General features: G+C 37.5%; 1 protein-coding gene across 4 annotated transcripts in view; it reads right to left on the bottom strand.

Moving 5' to 3' along the window:
* Positions 1-18,782, bottom strand: part of ADAM17 (ADAM metallopeptidase domain 17) — a 55,439-nt gene that overhangs the window by 20,333 nt on the left and 16,324 nt on the right. For 2 of the 4 annotated variants that reach the window (XM_014866764.3, XM_070512636.1), the window contains 8 exons: positions 18,300-18,430; positions 17,384-17,472; positions 12,491-12,659; positions 11,490-11,623; positions 9,325-9,414; positions 6,777-6,890; positions 4,342-4,486; positions 4,146-4,234 (listed from right to left, as the gene is read on the bottom strand). In XM_014866764.3, coding sequence (XP_014722250.2) covers positions 4,146-4,234; positions 4,342-4,486; positions 6,777-6,890; positions 9,325-9,414; positions 11,490-11,623; positions 12,491-12,659; positions 17,384-17,472; positions 18,300-18,430 — 961 coding nt within the window. Of the gene's footprint in view, positions 1-4,145; positions 4,235-4,341; positions 4,487-6,776; positions 6,896-9,324; positions 9,415-11,489; positions 11,644-12,490; positions 12,660-17,383; positions 17,473-18,299; positions 18,431-18,782 lie in introns of those variants that run through there. The other 2 variants (XM_044771928.2, XM_044771929.2) reach the window with 2 other exon arrangements.

The following is an 18,782-nucleotide window of genomic DNA, read 5'->3' as shown; positions in this document are numbered from 1 at the left end:
GTTAATACTATTAAACAGTGTTAGAAGAATGAATTTACATCAATTTAAGAAAATATAATTTACAAGATATACTGAACATTCTTAATGATGCACCAAACACTAGCCATGAAACACTGTTTGGCTCTGATAAACCGAATGGCTAACTACAGTCAATTATCCAAGCCTCCCCGCCTCCCTCACCCCAACCACACTCCTGTTAAACATCTAAGCACCTGGGAGCGGGGAGAGAGCAAGGGTGAAAAACAAGACAACTGAGAAACAACAAAACAGTGGTCCTTATCTCAGCGACTGAATTCAAGCCCAATGACAATGCCTAGAGGATTTCATTGATTAGGATCCAGTTAAAGGACTGTACTGAATCGATCAGATCACCAGAAGATTTCTATCCGAATATAACAATGAATTTAGCAGATAAAGCTAAAATTTTTTTCTCATATTTATCTGCATAAAACAAGAATAACAAATTTGAATTACTGATTTTTTTTCCTGGGGGGAGGGTCACTCCACGGAACCTTAAAAATTTATATTCTGCAAGTCATTGGAATTTTTTTAAGACAGAGTCCCAGAAGTCAATGCCCTGAAGCTTTCCACACATTTATACTAAAATAATAGTACCGAAAATTTTGATTTTTAGCAAAAAGTACTCAAATCCCAAAAGTGTAATATGGAGAATTTCAAATTGTGCTTTGAAAAAATTTATTAGTGGATTCTCTAACAGACCGATGCTGCATTGCAAAAATTTCAAAGCAAATTTACTTTTTGCTCTATGTGTCTTCTAACAGAAAAATTCTGGAAGATGAAGGAAAGTATGTCATGAAATCAAACCACAGAAGACGCTGTGATATCAAAAAGGTAAAGAAGCACCATTAGAAACAATTTTTGTTTGTTTGTTTTAAAGACTGGCACCTGAGCTAACAACTGTTGCCAATGTTTTTTTTTCTTCTTCTCCCCAAAGGCCCCCAGTACATAGTTGTATATTCTAGCTGTGAGTGCCTCTGCTTGTGCCATGTGGGCCGCCTCAGCATGGCCTGGTGAGCGGTGCCATGTCCGAGCCCGGGATCCCAACAGGCAAAACCCCAGGCCGCCGAAGCAGAGCGCATGAACTTAACCACTCAGCCACGGGGTCGGCCTCAGAAACAATTTTGAAAATTAAAAGTTTTCCAAAAACTGATTAGTATATTTTTCTTCTCTCATCTTTTTTTTTAATCAACCAAAGTCCATATTTTACATGAGGGTTCACTCTTTGTGTGGTACATTCTACGGGTTTTGACAAACACGTCTTATATGCATCACTGGAGTATCACAGAGAACAGTCTCACCACACTAAAAATCCTGCGTTCGCCTATTCACCCCTCCCTCCACTCCTGACAACCACTGATCTTTTCCTGCCTCCATGGTTTTGCCTTTTTTAGAATGTCACACAGGTGGAGTCATGCAGTACGTGCATTCCCACCAACCACATCTGAGAGTTCTTACTGCTCCATATCCTCACTAGCATTTGGTGTTGTCAGCGTTTTGGGTTTTAGCCATTTCAATAGTTGTCTAATGGTATCTCATTGTTTTAATTTGCAATTCACTAATGACATAAAATGTTGAGCACCTTGCCACATGTTTATTTCCCACCTGTAATCTTCCTTGGTGAGGTGTCTATTAAGATCTTTTCCCTATTTGTAAATCAGGTTGTTTTCTTATTGTTGAGTTTTTAGTATATTCCTTGTATATTCTGGATTGGATAGCAGTCCTTTATCAGATACGCCTTTTACAAATATTTGCTACCCGTCTGTGGCCTGTTCCACTTTACAATTTTACAGTCTAGGAAATGCCAATACTCTTAATCTTCAGTATTCATTTTATCTTTCTCTGTTCTTTTCTTTTGTCTCGTTCTTTCTACAGGCTCGTGACATTTTCGTCTTAACTGCTCTTCAGTCTTCATACTCTCGAACCCCCCAGGCCCCGCTGCCCTCCCTCACTGGGCAGGGAGGAGTGGCTTTGTTCTACGGCAGACGTTTCAGGTCTGGGGACAGGAAGGATTTACCTTACAGCAACACAAAAAACTGAACACTCGACGACAGGCACTTCTATAACTAACATTTCAATCTCCCACAAAATTTATTTTTCTATCACTCTCCAAAACTGCTACTCTTCTGCTAATACTTGAATTGATGGCCTTTGTTTAACTTTTTTATTTTTCAGAATAAAAATCAATTATGGCAAACTTTCAGTTAAAGAGTATACACTACTTGGGGCTGGCCCCGTGGCCAAGTGGTTAAGTTCCCGCGCTCTGCTGCAGGTGGCCCAGTGTTTCGTTGGTTTGAATCCTGGGCGCGGACATGGCACTGCTCATCAAACCACGCTGAGGCAGCGTCCCACATGCCACCACTAGAAGGACCCACAACGAAGACTATACAACTATGTACCGGGGGGCTTTGGGGAGAAAAAGGAAAAAAATAAAATCTTTAAAAAAAAAAAAAAAGAGTATACACTGCATTTGTCTCTACTTTTTCATGAAATCCCACTAAAACAATAATAAAGGAATAAAAAGGACATAATTCAACAAGGACAGAACAGCAGAGGGGACAACAACAGACAACAGATGCCAACAAAATTTTGGAAGGTAAAAAAAGTACGTAAGAGAAAATAAAATACTGCAATCATGAAAGAACAGGAAGCTATAAAAAGGAAATAGAAAAAAATGGGCTACTGAAAACAAAAAATGTTCACAGGAATAACAAATTCAAAGGAACAGCTGAAGATAAAGTTAAGGACATCTCCTAGAAAATAGAAGACAAAGGAAAACACGAGAAAATATTAAGAAAAATCAGACTATCATGGTAGGAGATCAAGTATATGATTTAATGTCATTCCAGATAGAATACAAAAAAACAGAGGATAACAATTTATCAAAGAAATAATAAAATTTTCCATAATTTACAAACATGAATCTCCAGATTGAAGGGCCCACCTGCCCAACACAAGAGAATAAAAATATCTACACCAAGTATAAAACCATGGTCTAACTACAGTGTATCACACGCTAGTATTTCCTACCACTATCCACTCTCCGTTCTTCCTTACTTAAAGAATCAAAATTCTGCTCAGGCAGCAATGTACTCAGCTAAAATAGCCACCTGGGCAGTCATGTGACCCAGTTCCACCCACTGAGATATAAACAGAAGCCAGTGGGTAGAGCTGCCAGATAAGCTTTTTAAAAGGAACAGTGTAGGCTAGCTATGGTCTCTCTGTCCTCCCTTCTGCAACACAGAAGAAAAGCATCGTGTGATCATGAGGTGATGAGCATGACAAACACCTCGTGTTTAGAATGGCTGAGTGAGAGTTGGGAAGATGCTGGACCCCTGAGAGCATCACTGAACTGCTGTAGCAGCCTTAGAATGCTATCCTTGAAACTTCTTGTTGACTGAGGCAAATACACCCCTGATTTAAGCAAGTGTTAAGTGGTTTTTCTGTTATGTGGATTTTCTGGAATGTGCCGAACACATTCCTAACGGATATATCTTGGCAAAAACAAAATCCTAAAATCTCCCAGAGGAAAAACTAGGTCATATACAAAGAATAAAAAATTGGAATGACTTCAGACTCTTTAATAGTAACACAAAACACTACAAGACAAGGGAGCAATACCTTCAAATGTTAAGAGAACTGAGCTAAATTAGCAATCAAGTTTAAGAGTAGGGGAAAGACATTTGCAGATACGCCAAAAATCTCAAGAATTTGCCTGTTGTGTACCCTTTCTTTGGAAGTTCCTGGAGGAAATGCTACACCAAAATGACGTAAAAATCAAGAAAGAGGAAGAACATGGGCTCCAGAAAATGACAGAGTTTGGGGATGTCTTCAAATGACAGCTACGCTGCAGGACTAGGAAACAAGTAATCCACAGAGGAGCTGCAGGATTAATGTCTTCAGGAAAAACAATGATCCTGACGGGTGTTAAAAGTGTGACAGGTAACTTTTATTTTCTTCTTTAGACTTTTTATTTTCATATTTTCCACGAAAAAACATTTTTTTAGGCAGAAACAAAAAATAGCATGTATTACTTTTTTTAAAAGATACCTACATATATATATAACAGCTGAGATTCTACTACAATAAACTCAAAATCTATCCTTTTAAAAAATAAAAGAACATACCTTTGTAAGGATGGTTTTACCATAATTTTTTGTGCTGGTCAAACCACTATTCAAATAAATATTTTTCTTTCCAATTGGACTATAATAAGCTAAAGGAAAAAGGAAGCAGAGACAAATTGCTTGTTCAATACAGAATTATAGTATAACCCACCAGCTTGCTATTCCCACATATTCACACAACAGATGGAAAACTTACCCTTTGGACAAACACCTCCATGACTGTTTGCTCTGGGAGAACCAACATAAGCTAATCCAAGAGTTCCCATATCGAAATCTTGATAGGTGAAAAGATGTGCTAGGCAGACTTTAGAAGCTTCTTCAGCTATATCAAAGCTAAATTGCTTTAAAAAAAAAAAAGTATTCTTAATCAGATTGACAACTACATCAGACTAAGAGACATTTCAACCAAATATTCCAGACAGTACCATATGACTGACTGCAGCTCTGCAGCAGCAACCACAAAACCGTGCAGCGCAATGCTCCTTATCTACGGTGCTCACTCGCCTACACAGGTGAGCAGCAGACTGTCATCTGGTGAGGAGGCGGGGTGGGCACAAAACGAAAGAGCTTGGGAGCTTTTCACAGCAGCTCAGAACTCAGAGGGGTGCTGTGAGGACAAGCAGCCCAGCACTGGGGTCACTCCAATCCTGAAGGCTCAGGGTTCTGAAACCTCTTGCAGTGCATCTCAGCCCCTCAGACCAAAACAGGTCCCTCTAAAGTATTCCAAAGACTCCATTGGTTTTGTAGGCTTTTTAAGTTTGTTTTGTTTTTACAATATATAGGAGTTATAAATATAAACTTACAGGAAAGCATACATACTTAGTTTTATGTTACTAAAACTAAGATAAAAATCCATTTAGGCCAGCGTTGGTGCTTTGGGAGGATTTCTTTTTTCTTAAAAGGGCTCCACATGTTACTTTAAAAATCTCTACCTTAATAGACCATAGATTCCAACTTAAAAAGACTTTGGTTTTTAAAATGCTTAAAATGAGTCAGAAAGCCAGGTATGAGGAATGAGGTGTTCCCAGGAGATTCCTCCCCGGCCACACTGGGATTTTCATAGTTCCGCAGTGACATGGTGAGGCTTCGGGGACTCTGCTAGGAACCTTAGAGAAGAGAACTGGGGAGGAGCATCTGTAGGGTCAAGCCGTCCCTCTTGTTCTTCCCCTGACGTGGGCTATCTGGAGGCCCAGAGAAAAGCAGAGCGGGACGATCCTTCAGCTGTCCTGGGAGTCAGCAGATCTGGCCACTTGAATCTGGCTCTGTTGTTACTAGTTGTATAACTAACCGTGGACAAGTCATTTAACCTTGTTGTTATGGGCTGAATTGTGTCCCTTCAAAATTCATGTGTTGAAGTCCTAACCCCCAGTACCGCAGAAAGTGACTATATTTGGAGAAGGGGCCTTTTAAGTAGTAATTAAGGTAAAAGGAGATCATACGGGTGGGGCCTAATCCAACATGACTGTGCCCTTAATCAGAGGAGCTTGGGACACAGACAGAGGGAAGACCATGTGAAGACACCGGGAGAAGACGGCCATCTATAAGCCAAGGAGAGAGGCCTCAGGAGAAACCAACCCTGCCAATAGCTTGATCTGAGACTTCCAGCTTCCTGAAGGTGAGACAAATTTCTGTTGTGTAAGCCCCCTAGTCTATGGTCCTTTGTCATGGCAGCCCTATTAGACTAATATGCTTGCTAAGTCTCTTTAGAAGAGTCACGGTGCCTCTCAACCTACCTCTCAGGGTAGCTTGTGGATCAGATCAGATAAGGGATGTGAGAGCACTATACAGACACAGCACTCTATGGATCTCACCCTTGAGCAAGAGTTGTTAATATCCTGTCATTCCATTCAAGCTCTGCAAACGCGATTTTGGCCTAGGGAGACTCTAACCAGAGAAACCAGGTAAGCCATGCTGTGCCCTGACTAACCTAAGGAAACTATCTGATAAAGAAAAGTCGTCTTTTAAGCTGCTAAATTCGTGGTAATTTGTTGGAGCAGCCATAGGAAACTAATACATTACTAACATATTAAAAGATAAATACTATCACTTCATAGGTCATTTTACAACAAAACAATAGTACACACAAACTCAGACCCTGAAATCATGTGGCAAACAGGAGAAATCATACCCTGTCAAGGCAAGAATACATATGGCATAGAATGTTCAGGTTCATTACCAGAACAGAAACAAAAATTTAAATATTCCTGTAGAGAACCTTCAGATGTGCAAGTCATATTTCTAGCATTTAATACATTTTCATACCATTTGATAATTACTGACCTAAAAGATCCACTGATAAGTTTCAAAGAGACCTCAACTAACAAAATGGTGTGCAAAAAATTTATATATTGGGTATCCATCATTTTCTGAAGCCCCATTACTTCACTCGATCCTCCAGGATGTTAAGGGTAAGAAGCGCTGTCGCTTAGCATTCTCCATCCTCACGGTTTTGCCCACCTTGCTGTTTGCCCTGCTACAAGGGATGAAGTCACTGCAGGGGCAGCTGCAGTGGGCTGCTCCTGGTTTTCAATTACCTTTTCTAATATGCCCCCTCCTCAATGCAGCACGTCCCACAAGTCAGAAATCACAAAGTGGTGTTAACCACATTTCATCCAGGATTCCACAACCCACCTCTAGCAACATCTTCACATCCCAAGCATCCTTTTCTTCATTTGGATAACTTTTTGCCATATTGTAGTGCCTTTCACCAGGTTTTACCTCTTGTGGAGACTTGAGAATGCGAATCTATACTTAAAGAGATAATATACTTAGAACACTTCAGAAAAAAGTCACAAGACTCTGAAATAATACTGCATAAGTTTAGCTATTCAAAAAAAAAGACAATCTAGGGGCCAGCCTGGGGGTGTAGTGGTTAAGTTTGCGTACTTGGCTTCGGCAGCCTGGGGTTCAAAGGTTTGGATCCCAGGCGCAGACCCATACTCTGCTCATCAAGCCATGCTGTGGTGGCGTTCCACATACAAAATAAAGGAAGACTGCCACAGATGTTGGCTCAGTGACAATCTTCCTCAAGCAAAAAGAGGAAGATTAGGGGCCAGCCCAGTGGTGTAGCAGTTAAGTTCACATGCTGCACTTTGGCAGCCTGGGGTTCGCCAGTTTGGATCCCAGGCACAGATCTACGTATGGCTTATCAAGCCATGCTGTGGCAGGTGTCCCACATATAAAGTAGAGGAAGATGGGCACAGATGTTAGCTCAGGGCCAATCTTCCTCAGCAAAAAGAGGAGGATTGGCAGCAGATTTTAGCTCAGGGCTAATCTTCCTAACAAAAAAAAAAAAGAAGATTGGCAACAGATGTTAAGCTCAGGGCCAATCTTTCTCATAAAAATAAAAAAGACCATCTACCATTCTAGAAAAAATATTTCAGAACCAAAATTCCACAAAATGCTTCAGCTCTAATATACAGTATTTAAAAACAACCTGAGAAGCATATGGTACGGAAAACATGTATGTCAATGAATGATTTGTAAATCTATAACTGTATTCCTAAATTTTCATTTCCTGTATATTTAGTTGGAAAAAACAAGAACTTGGGTTCCATGAACCTATATTTATTCCAACTACAGTCCATGATTCACAGATACAGAACAAATAAGATGTACATCACCACACACCACAGGCACAAAAGAATATAAAAAATAGCGGCTTTTCCTTGTACATATAGCACAAACTCATATTAATCCTGATTTTAACAGAAAGGAACAAAGGCTTCTCTCCAAAGGAGACAAAACCTACAGATTGGCAAGTTCAGGAAACAGAACAAAGCCATGCTCAGCTCGTCATTTCTGGCATCCCTTCTGGATCTGCCTGCCTGCAGCGGGTATATTCTGGTCTGCTCTGCCACCACGTGGTATGCTCACTGGGGCAGGCTGTGCAGCTTTGGTGGAGGGTGGTAAAGATCAATTCTGGGATGAAACAGGTGGATGCCCTCAGTGACTATATATCTAAACCACACCCTCCAATCCATTTGCCACCTTTAAAGAAGCTGGTATTTTTATCTCCTATCTCATACTTATTTTTTCTATTGGTTCCAAGTTCCTAAGGCAAAAAAAGAGCTTTATTTCTGGTCTCCTAAAATTCAAATATAATGGAGTTATTTTAAACAACTCAGGCACCCTATAAGTACCATAACGGACTAATCACCAACATATTCATGAAATGAAAAAGCAAGGTGCATAAGGATATAGCATACCACCAATGTGTCAAACACACATACATACACATGCTATCCATGCATAAAATACCTCTGCAAAACTACTTATGAACTAGTAAATGGATGTCTCTGGGGAAAGGAAGTGGTCTGACAATGGGTAGAGGCCGAGGAGACTTACTTTTCACTGGCTTTTGTACCATGTGTATGTATTACCTATTCAAATAATAACTTAAAAAAGAAAATTCAAAACAGTAAAAGAGAATGAAAAAAGGAAAAATAATTCTCTTAGTTTTATACAAGTACCATAAAAGTTTAACATTTCTAAGTATGATGTATGATTTTAAAAGTCTTTTTTTTAAGTCTCTACATTCTATACTACAGAACCTCTAAGAATATGGTTAATTTAGTAAAAAGAGCCTGGAAGAAATAAAGACAATGATTTCCACAATTTACATATCAAAATGTCTGTCCAAAGCAATACCCAATTTCAGAACAGTCTTCTTTAATTAGTCTCATCAATTTGGAACGATGTTTACTATGTAATATAATTAAGATGCATTAACACATCATTACTGGTCATCTCTATTAACAGATTATGAGAAATCAGGAGATTTTTAGGAAAAGAGATCTAATGGCTCTGAGGGTTTGCCTTGCAAATGTACACAGTATTTTTGAGTAAATTTTCTGACTAAGGATTCAACAGTACGTGCCAGGATACTGATTAAAAACATAAAGCACAGCAGGGGGATAAGAGGACATGAATTCAGGGAAAGGAGAGATCATAGCAGCATAAAAAAGGCTTTCTGCCTAAAACAAGCCTAAGAACAGACACTTCACAATATGTAATTAATACCAAAAACACTGTACAATTTATTAGATAAAAATTACTGGCATTTGACAATATTTATGATTAAAGTTGAAGATAAGTTTTTGGGTTTTGAATCCAAGTGACAAATATTTACAACAAATAATTTAGCTGAGTTAAATAAGCCACATCCGTTGATAAATACCTGCTCTATCTGTATTCCATAACCTTTAAAACCTGCATTGTCCCATGAAGTGTTCCGATAGATGTCATCAACTCTGTCAATTAGCTCTATCTGCACGGATAAAAGAAAGAGAGTGAGAGAAAGATAGTATGTATATCTTCTTTACCACTCTTTGCAACGTAGTATAAATTCTGCAAGGATAAAAAAAGTCACAAAATGCCATTGTACAAGTTTCTACCAATTACAAAAACTAGCATTAAGATGTTACCATTTATCATTGATAGCTCTAACAAAGAAATTATTCCTAGCCTCAAACAAAGTGTTGTTACCAGAATAAAACAGCGGTACAGTTAATCCCAAATTTCAGGTCATCAATTATACATGGAACCAAAATATCAAGTAACAGGCTTTTTTAAAACTGCCATTTCAGTCAACTACAGAAAAGAAAGTTAAAGGTCAACCAATTTACCTAGAATATTCCCTTCTAAGAAGTACTCTGTCCTCAATCTGTCTCTTGGCAAGTACCTCAACTGTCTTCCTCAGAGAGAGGAAAGAAGCAGCAACAGACACTGCTGACGCTGTTCCCCACCCTCACTGGGCAGAGTCCAGCCCCGAGGACTGGGTAAAGAGAGCCAGAGCAACGGGGTTTCACCATCGCTCCTTTCTTCCGTCCTCTGACATGGCAAAGGGGGCAGATGGGGAGAGAACACTGGGGAGGAGGGACAGTGTAATAGCCAAGGACGAGTCACACTACATAAGAACACAATGCTCGTTACCCATCTTCTCTTCAAAGAGAATATTTTATGGTTCAAAAACCGGGTAAATGAGGTTTGTTCCGGCAACTGTGAAGTGCACTACAGATCTAAGAAACTGTTCTTTGCTTAGAGTAACACTATTAAGACTAGACCTCTAGAGGCCAGCCCGGTGGGGCGGAGGTTAAGTTCGCAGGTTCCGCTTCAGCAGCCCCGGGGTTTGCTGGTTCAGATCCAGGGTGCAGACCTACGCACTGCTTGTCAAGCCATGCAGTGGCAGGCATCCCACATATAAAGTAGAGGATGATGGACATGGATGTGAGCTCAGGGCCAGTCTTCCTCAGCAAAAAGAGAATGATTGGTGACAGATGTTAGCTCAGGGCTAATCTTCCTCAAAAGAAAAAATAAATAAAAGACTAGAACTCTCATTATATTCATATTTTTGGTGTAATGAACAAAGAAGTAAATTAAGAGCCCCTTAATACAAAACCCATATTAAGAAAGAAGTTTTTTCAAGAAAGACTCTCTCTTACTCAGAAACAAGAACTACAGTGACTTCATACACTACTCCTACTACCCTCATAATAAGTTCTTTCACTCGACATGGAAGGGAGGGGAAAGAAGAGTGAGGGAGGGCACGAATAAAACACAGAGAATGAGAAAAGCAAGGCAAAGAGAAAGATGTCTTTACTGCACCAGGCTCTTGGTTCATGAATAGCTGTATTCTCTTTTATTCCCTCAACAACAACATTTTGGTCAGTGCCAAGTTACCATGACGAATGAGGTCATACTAACAAAAAATGTCAATGAAATATGATTCCCATGACTTTTAAAATTACAATAGTAAATGCTTAAAAATCCAGTGCCAATACCTCTGTAATCTTTCCTTCTAATCTTCACCATATAGATAGTAATGATCACGAAAGTCCTATTTCACGCAGTTATATTCCAACAATTAACTATTTAAATGACAGAAACCAAACTGACCATCTTCTCTGAAATATATATATAAGCAAAAATAATACACACAGTTTCATACAAATACTTTTTTTTCCACTCTGGGGCATACATCCACACATATCAACAACAGGATCACTGCCATTATAGCAGTGACGTTTTCAAAGAGTTCACCTGTATAAAGAAGGGAGGCCTATGTTACGAACTCTCCCTAAACCTAATATGCAAAAAACTTGTAACATGAAGAAAATATTAGTTCAAAGGTAAAATGAGTTTTCAAATATTTGAAACTAAAACCTCTCTACAGTATTGTAAGAAGCTCAGAGGACAGTCCTCAAATATCTTAGTAAATAACAGAGCATCTGAAACAAATCTTGTTTCATTACGTTCCAAATTACAGCAGTCTTCTCTCAAATGGAATTTGCCTACCTACGTGAATTTTGGGTCCAATTACCTTATCCAGTATCATGTACTTACTAGGTAATTTGTAGTTGTGCTCTCTTCCCCTCTGCCCATGTATCTGTAAAAGCGATGATCTGCGACCACCAATAATTTACACGTGTTCTTCATGGGATTAGGGTCTGCTCTCCTCTTCACTCGATGAACAAGCTCTAATATGAATTTGTACGCACTATTCAATCAAAATTCATCAAAACAAGGAGTTTTTTATAGTAACACTTTAAATCTAGCATATTTTTGAAACAATATTATTTGAGCTTAGTATCCTTAAATGTATCTTGAACAACAACAAAAATTTGGAGGAAGACAGAAAAGTAATATTGGGTTTTAAAATTGTAGAATTCAAAATCAAGGAAAAGCCCCTCCTTAATTTTTACAATGAGGAGACTTTAAAAAGTAATTAAAGCAAAACAATGACCTATTCACTGCTGAGCTACGAAGCTGTCATTTTCTTCTAGAAGAAGTCTACAAATTAACCAAAGTAATGGTAAAAATATCAAGAAAATAAAACATTAAAAATTAGTTTAACACGTCATTTTTCTTATCAAATAATCAAATTGTTCAAGAATTTCTTTATTTCTAAACTAAAATGCTAGTAATATTTTCTAAGGTTTTCAAACATGAGAACAGTAGGTATTCTCACTCCTAAGGAGCAGCATCCACTGTGGTCATTTGAAACCCCTCTCTTATAAACCTATCTAAAGATTGTTTTCCAAAAGTAGTATTGCCATTTCTAAATACCTACAAATAAAAAACATTTTCCCTCAGATTATTCCACTTCTCCTTTCCCCACTCTTTTTTTAAGTCCAATTTTTATTGTTACCATTATTTTCTAGTGTTTTCAATTTTTACATTATAGACAAAAGAATTAACTTAAGAAATGTCTAAACAAAACTCTCTTTTCAAGCCAAATACTATAGTTAGTTGATAATCATGTTATTTTCCCAATTAACAACCACTCCTTCTGAAGACAACTGTAGTGCTTGTTTCTTATTTGAAATATATTTTTGAAGTCTTACCATCAGGTGGCTCTCTGTCTACCAGCCCTTTCGGAAGCAACTCTTCATTATCTGCCTTTATATAACCACACACTTTTGGAGACTGCAAACGTGAAACATTCTTGATATCTTCAGACTTATAAACTAATATTCTTTTGTCTTTAGTATCATTAATTAGTCTCCAAAGTGGCTAAAACAGAAAACATATATAATTGAGATGAAATTATAAGAATTTCTAAACATTAAATTCTTACAACATCCTTTCCTTGTTTTTAGATAACATTCACTTCCAGGTTAAGTAAACTGACTATTTCAATTTTTATCAGAGTTTCTATGTTGGTCAATAAATACAGATTATTCACTCTTTGATTTTATCTCTATATAAAAAAAAGCAGTATTTTACACGAGTTATGAAATCTTTTAGAAGATCCAGAAGAGAAAATGCATATCCTTTTCCACTCATTCACAAAGATTTCTGTAACGCCTACTATATACTGGCACTGTTCTAGGTGATGAACGTACAGCAGCAAACGTTAGACAAGGTTTCTCTTCTTGTAACATGTTAATTCTAGTTTCCTTCACACCTTTTTGCCATGATAGGTTTTATACACAGGAAAGAACAAACACATTTTCATGAGAGACGACTGAAAACTTACAACAATATGCCTAAAACTTACCAGTTTCAGGAAAAGCAGTTTTAAAAAACATCTTCACTTACAATATTACAAGGCCACAATAAATGAGAACTAACGTACTCAAGAGGTTACTCAAGTCATAAGGTTGTTTCTGTTTTTTCAAAACAAAGTTCTCTGCAAGGGTACTGGTCTCATCAGAACCAAGCAGCTTGTGAGAATACCAAAAAAGGTATTTTATTAATCTCCACATTCATCATGGAAATGAAAATCAAAACCACAAGGACACCACTTCATACTCCCTAGAATGACTGTCATCAAAAGAACAGATAATAACAAGTAGTGGCGAGGATATGGAGAAATCAGAACCCTCATATACTGTTGGTATGAATGTAATACAGAATGTAAAATGCAATAAACATAAAACGGTGAGAATGTAAAGTGCAGGCACTATGGAAAACATCCTGGCAGTTCCTCAAAAGGTTATAATTAGAGTCACTATATGACCCAAAGATTCCACTTCTAGTACACATCCAAGAGAAGAGAAAATACATGCTCAACATAAAAACTTGTTCACAAATGTTCATAGCAGCATTATTCATAATAGCCAAAAAACAGAAACAACCCAAATGTCCAACTGATGAATGAATAAGCAAAATGTGACATATCCATACAATGGAATATTATTTGGCAATAAAAAGAAATGAAGTACTGACACATGCTACAACACAGATGAACCTTAAAAACATTCTAAGTGAAAAAGTCAGTCACAAAAAAACCACATATTGTGTGATTCCATTTATATGAATGACCAAGCAAATCTAAAGGGACAAAAAGGCAAATCTAAAGATAGAGACAGTAGATCAGTGGTTTCCGAGGGCTAGTGGAATTGGGGGAAAGGGTGGTGGCTGCTAAAGGGTACGGGGTTTCTTTTGGGGGTGATGAAAATGTGCTCAAATTGATTGTGGTGATGACTGCATAATTCTCTGAATATACGAAAAACCACTAGATGTACACTTTAAACAGGTGAATTTTATAGTAGGCGAATTATATCTCAATAAAGCTGTTACATATATATATCTTCTTTCATAATTCATGTATGAGGTAGATTTAAGAAACAATGGTTACAGAACCTCAGGGCTGGCAGAGACCTCAAAAAGTTAATTAACCAACATCTCAGGGGCTACAGGGACCTCTACTTGTCCTACAAATGGGAAAAGAGAAAAAACTTTTCTTTTGGATTAAACATTTCTAAATTCATATCAATAGTTTCCTAATTTAGCCAGTCTGGTACAGAAAAAGATATCAGGCTTTGGGATCCGAGATACCTAGGTTCAAACCTCAACTATATCCACTATGTGCCTTAGACAAGTAACTTATCCGAGCATAACTTTCCTCATTGGGTAAAATAGTGATAATACTATTTTGAAGATAATGTAAGACACTGAAACCAGTTATATATTAAGATTTCAAAATAAAGGTAGTTACTATTACTAATAATAACATCAAATCCTATTATCACCATTATTAATAAGTTGCCAGAAAAAATCATCGGATGAATAACTAAGAAAGAGACAAGAACCTTGACTGGATCCTAAATTGGAAAACAAAAAAATCTACGAAGGAGATTTTGAGGATGACTGGAGATTTTGAGTATGCATTGATTATTAGATAATATGAATTATTTCCATTTTCTGAGGTGTGTTAATTTTATTGTGGCTATATAGAAGATTGCCTTTATTCTTAGGAGATGCACACCGAAGCATTTAGGGTTGAAGAGTCTTCATGTCTGAAACATTTTCAAATGAGTCAGGGAAAAAAAGAGAAATAAAGCAAACGTGGCTTTATGTTAGCAGTTAATGAAGGGTTATAGGGTGTTCTTTCATTCTTTCTGTAGATTTGAACATTTTCAAAGCAAAAAGTTGGGGAGAAAGAAATCATCTCATGAGTCAAGGTTAACCTAAACTTATTTATATAAAAAGCAAGCTATGACGATAAAATGTGCGATGGCTTAAAAAGTTTAATAGTGAAGTGTTAAAAGTAAGATACATATATTTTCCTGTTCACTCATATGTCTAAGATTTTAGCACAGATGAACAATGATTTTTAATATCAAGGTAAGTGCAAGTAAGAATGATACAATAAAAAAATATGAAAAGCACCATTCTAATAAGCCGCTTTTTCAATTAAAAAAATTATTAATCTCATGCAAAAGTCCTTCAATAAATCTGACAAATTTACTTTTAAGTAAGTATCTCACAGTGAAATATTAATTATAGCCATTTTTGTACTTAGTGAAACAGGGAGGTACAGATGAAAACAGTACCAAAGGAAGTATTTAGAAAAATGAGGAATCTGAACAAATTTAACTTGGATCCTAAATGCACATATTTTGAATTAAGAATTAACAGAATATTCTAAGGAAATAAGCTGACACATGCACTGCAGCAGAAACAATGCTGTCCATTCCTTATACTGTTTTATCTTTTTAAGCACCAGAGAAGGTGATTTTTCCCAGCCTCCTTTGCAGACAGGTTAGAGACAAATGTTCTAGAACACAGGCAGAAGGAGGCCACTGCCAAGCCTGGCACTTAAAAAACCCCTGTGGGATTCTCTAGTTCTGTTTCCCTTTTGTGGCAACCTCAGAGGACATGTGTCCCTCTGTCAAAGCTACAAGGTGGAGGAGGACCACTCAACCTACCTAAACCTTCACGAGAGCGAGGAACGGACCTCGGTCGTGTGCACTTACCGCTACCGAGTCATGGCAGCAGCGGGTGTGGAAACTTGGCACAGCCTAGACAGAGTTTCCTGTGGTTTCCTAGGGTATTCCCTATCACCAAGACTGTCCTAACTAAACGCATGCACCAAAAGGTGTGCCCATAGCTGTTCAGTACAGCATTTTTTATTTCAAAAATTAGAAACAAAACAATTGAGCATCAATGGGGGAATGGGAGATTGGTTAAATAAATGGTAGAATGTTTCAATGAACCAACAGACAGCATTTATTAAAAACCATAATTTGGATATTAATTTATTAATATGGAAAAATGCTCATATTATATTGTTCAATGAAAAATGCATGAAGACAAACTACATATTGTATGATCCTAATTTTATAAGAAAAAACAGTCTGCATAACTACTTATTTGTGTACATATGCACAGAAAAAATTTGGAAGGATATTCATCAAATGTTAACAGTAGTTCTATCTCCCAGGAGTGAGATTTCAAGTAATCAATTTTCTGATTTTTTCAGGGAGCATGTATTTTTAAAAGAAGATACTTAATAAAAATGGATTGAAAGAATAAGTAAACTTAAGACTTGCTGACTTGACTGATTTGCCTGTTCTAGAGTGAATGTTCATTTACTTTGCACTAATTTTCTGACTCTTTCTGGTATGCCAGATTCCCCTAAAACATTGCATTAACAGACCAAAATAGACTGCAAGGCCAGAGACAAACATTTCCTTTTCACAATCACAGACAGACACATGACTAATGGCCATGCAGTTTGGATGTTATTAAAATTTATAGTATTTATAGCACCAGCACCCTGTCTTACCCCTACTCAGCACTCAAATATACTTGAAACTTTCCTTCTGATCACCCTCACAGTTTTCCCACAGGTGTTCCGTTTTGGTGATCTCACCACCACCCAGAGTTCTCTCATTTTCCTAGAAACTTCAATCCAGAAATCTGTGGCAAACGTTTTGTTTTCTGGACTAGCATTTGACACAGGGCTATGTGTCTTACACAAACATGGCTAGTTTGGTCTCGTTTTCTACTGCTAGTACTTCAATGGGAGAGTGGCCAGAGCCTAAGTTTCCTATAGTTTCTCTTTTAACTTCTCAGACTATGAACTATCATCTTTTATTGATCTTGCATTTCCAGAACGTCTAGGAAAGAAAAGGAGAAATAGAGAGAGAAGACTTCGCCTTCATCTCTAAGAACATTTACACTTATAGTAGGATTATTAGAGAAGAATAAAGAAAAAATGAGGCAGAAAGGAAAGAAAGTTTTTTCTTCCTATTATCCATCCCACATGTGACTTTCTCTCAATTATGGTACTTAGAAATATAGGGTGCATCTTATGACAGCTTCTTAGATACGTAAAAAATATTATCTTCTTTTTTTAAAAAAATCATCTACTTTCCCGGTAAAAACTTTAAATACAAGGAGAAAAGAAGTATAATTAAAGACCTCTGTCTTCTTAAAACGACTGAGAAACAACTTTTTAAAAATCAAAGATATATACTCCTGAAAAAAAAAATTGACATGTTTACCTCTATATTATACTCTGCCCCATCTGTGTTGATTCTTATTGTAATATCATCATCTCCTATGTGGGCTAGGACCCTAGAGTCAGGCTCACCTTAAGAGAAAAAAAAATTTTCGTTATTAAAAAATACTTAGATCAAAAACTAAATTATGCACTACTATCAATAAAAATCAACCAAGTCCTTTATCAGAGTAGGTACTGTCAATACTGTAGGAATCTGCAGAGATCTACAACCAAGAAACATAGGCCCCAGAAAGCAGCTAGATGTTCTCACTCCTAGGGAGTAGCCTTAACTCTAGTTATTTGAAACCCAACTCTTTTCCTCAAGCCACTTATGAGAATTATCTAGAGTGTGTTACAGAACAAAATACAGTGTAGACTTTCTTCTGGAATAAGTTTGCCTACTTTGGGGTAAGAAAGAACTAAGAGGAGGCAGAAAGATGATTTGGAATATATAGGTCTCGAATTATACTATTTGGGGGATTTTAATGCCATTTCTTTTTTCCTATTGCAGAAAAAGTTCCAGAAGCAAACTGCAATTGCTTATTTGATATATTTTCTTAAATAAATACATAACAAGATCATAAAACCCATTATTTTATCTGCTAGCTTCTCTGTTTAAAATCTCATAAGGGAAGCCTAAAATCCTTCCCTGGAAACAAGAGAAGGTTAAATTCTTATCACTTGAAAGGAAATTCATTTTAAATCACCACAATAGCCAGTTAGTAAGCTATGTTGGATAATACCCATTTCCTGCTGTTTAAATGTTTCTGCTTCCAAACTTACACAGCTCTGATAAAACAGACAAAGAACAGCACTTCTCTGACACCCCTTCCTCCCCGCCCCCTAAGAACAGGCAATCAAATTAGATCTGGACACCCAACACCCCAGCCACTAGGGCAAACAAGCACCGTACTAACCAACCACGTGTCCGCTGAAGAAGTCCTGCCACTTAACGGTGTACTCGCTTTCATCTTTACCATCTACCACCACGACTTTGAAATTCTGGGAAAAGCGTTCAGTACTTGATGTCAGGTATAATTTAAAATGCCTAAAGAAAGAATACATTCATATTTTACTCTAAGCACATAAAATAGAAGCCTAATTTTCATTTAATTAAACTCTCTTAAAAAAAGAAGCTGACAGGGGGCCAGCCCTGTGGCCAAGTGGTTAAGTTCTCGTGCTCCGCTTTGGCAGCCCAGGGTTTCACCAGTTCGGACCCTGGGCACAGACATGGCACCTTTCATTGGGCCATGCTGCGGTGGCATCCTACATGCCACAACGAGAAGGACCCATAACTGAATAATATACAACTATGTACTGGGGGGATTTGGGGAGAAAAAGCAGGGGAAAAAAAAAAAGATTGGCAACAGTTCTTAACTCAGGTGCCAATCTTTAAAAAA

This window comes from Equus asinus, chromosome 6, assembly GCF_041296235.1.
Source record: "Equus asinus isolate D_3611 breed Donkey chromosome 6, EquAss-T2T_v2, whole genome shotgun sequence".
Classification (NCBI taxonomy): Eukaryota; Metazoa; Chordata; class Mammalia; order Perissodactyla; family Equidae; genus Equus; species Equus asinus.
Note: the sequence above shows the minus strand (reverse complement) of the source record. Positions and strands in the feature narration are given on the sequence as shown.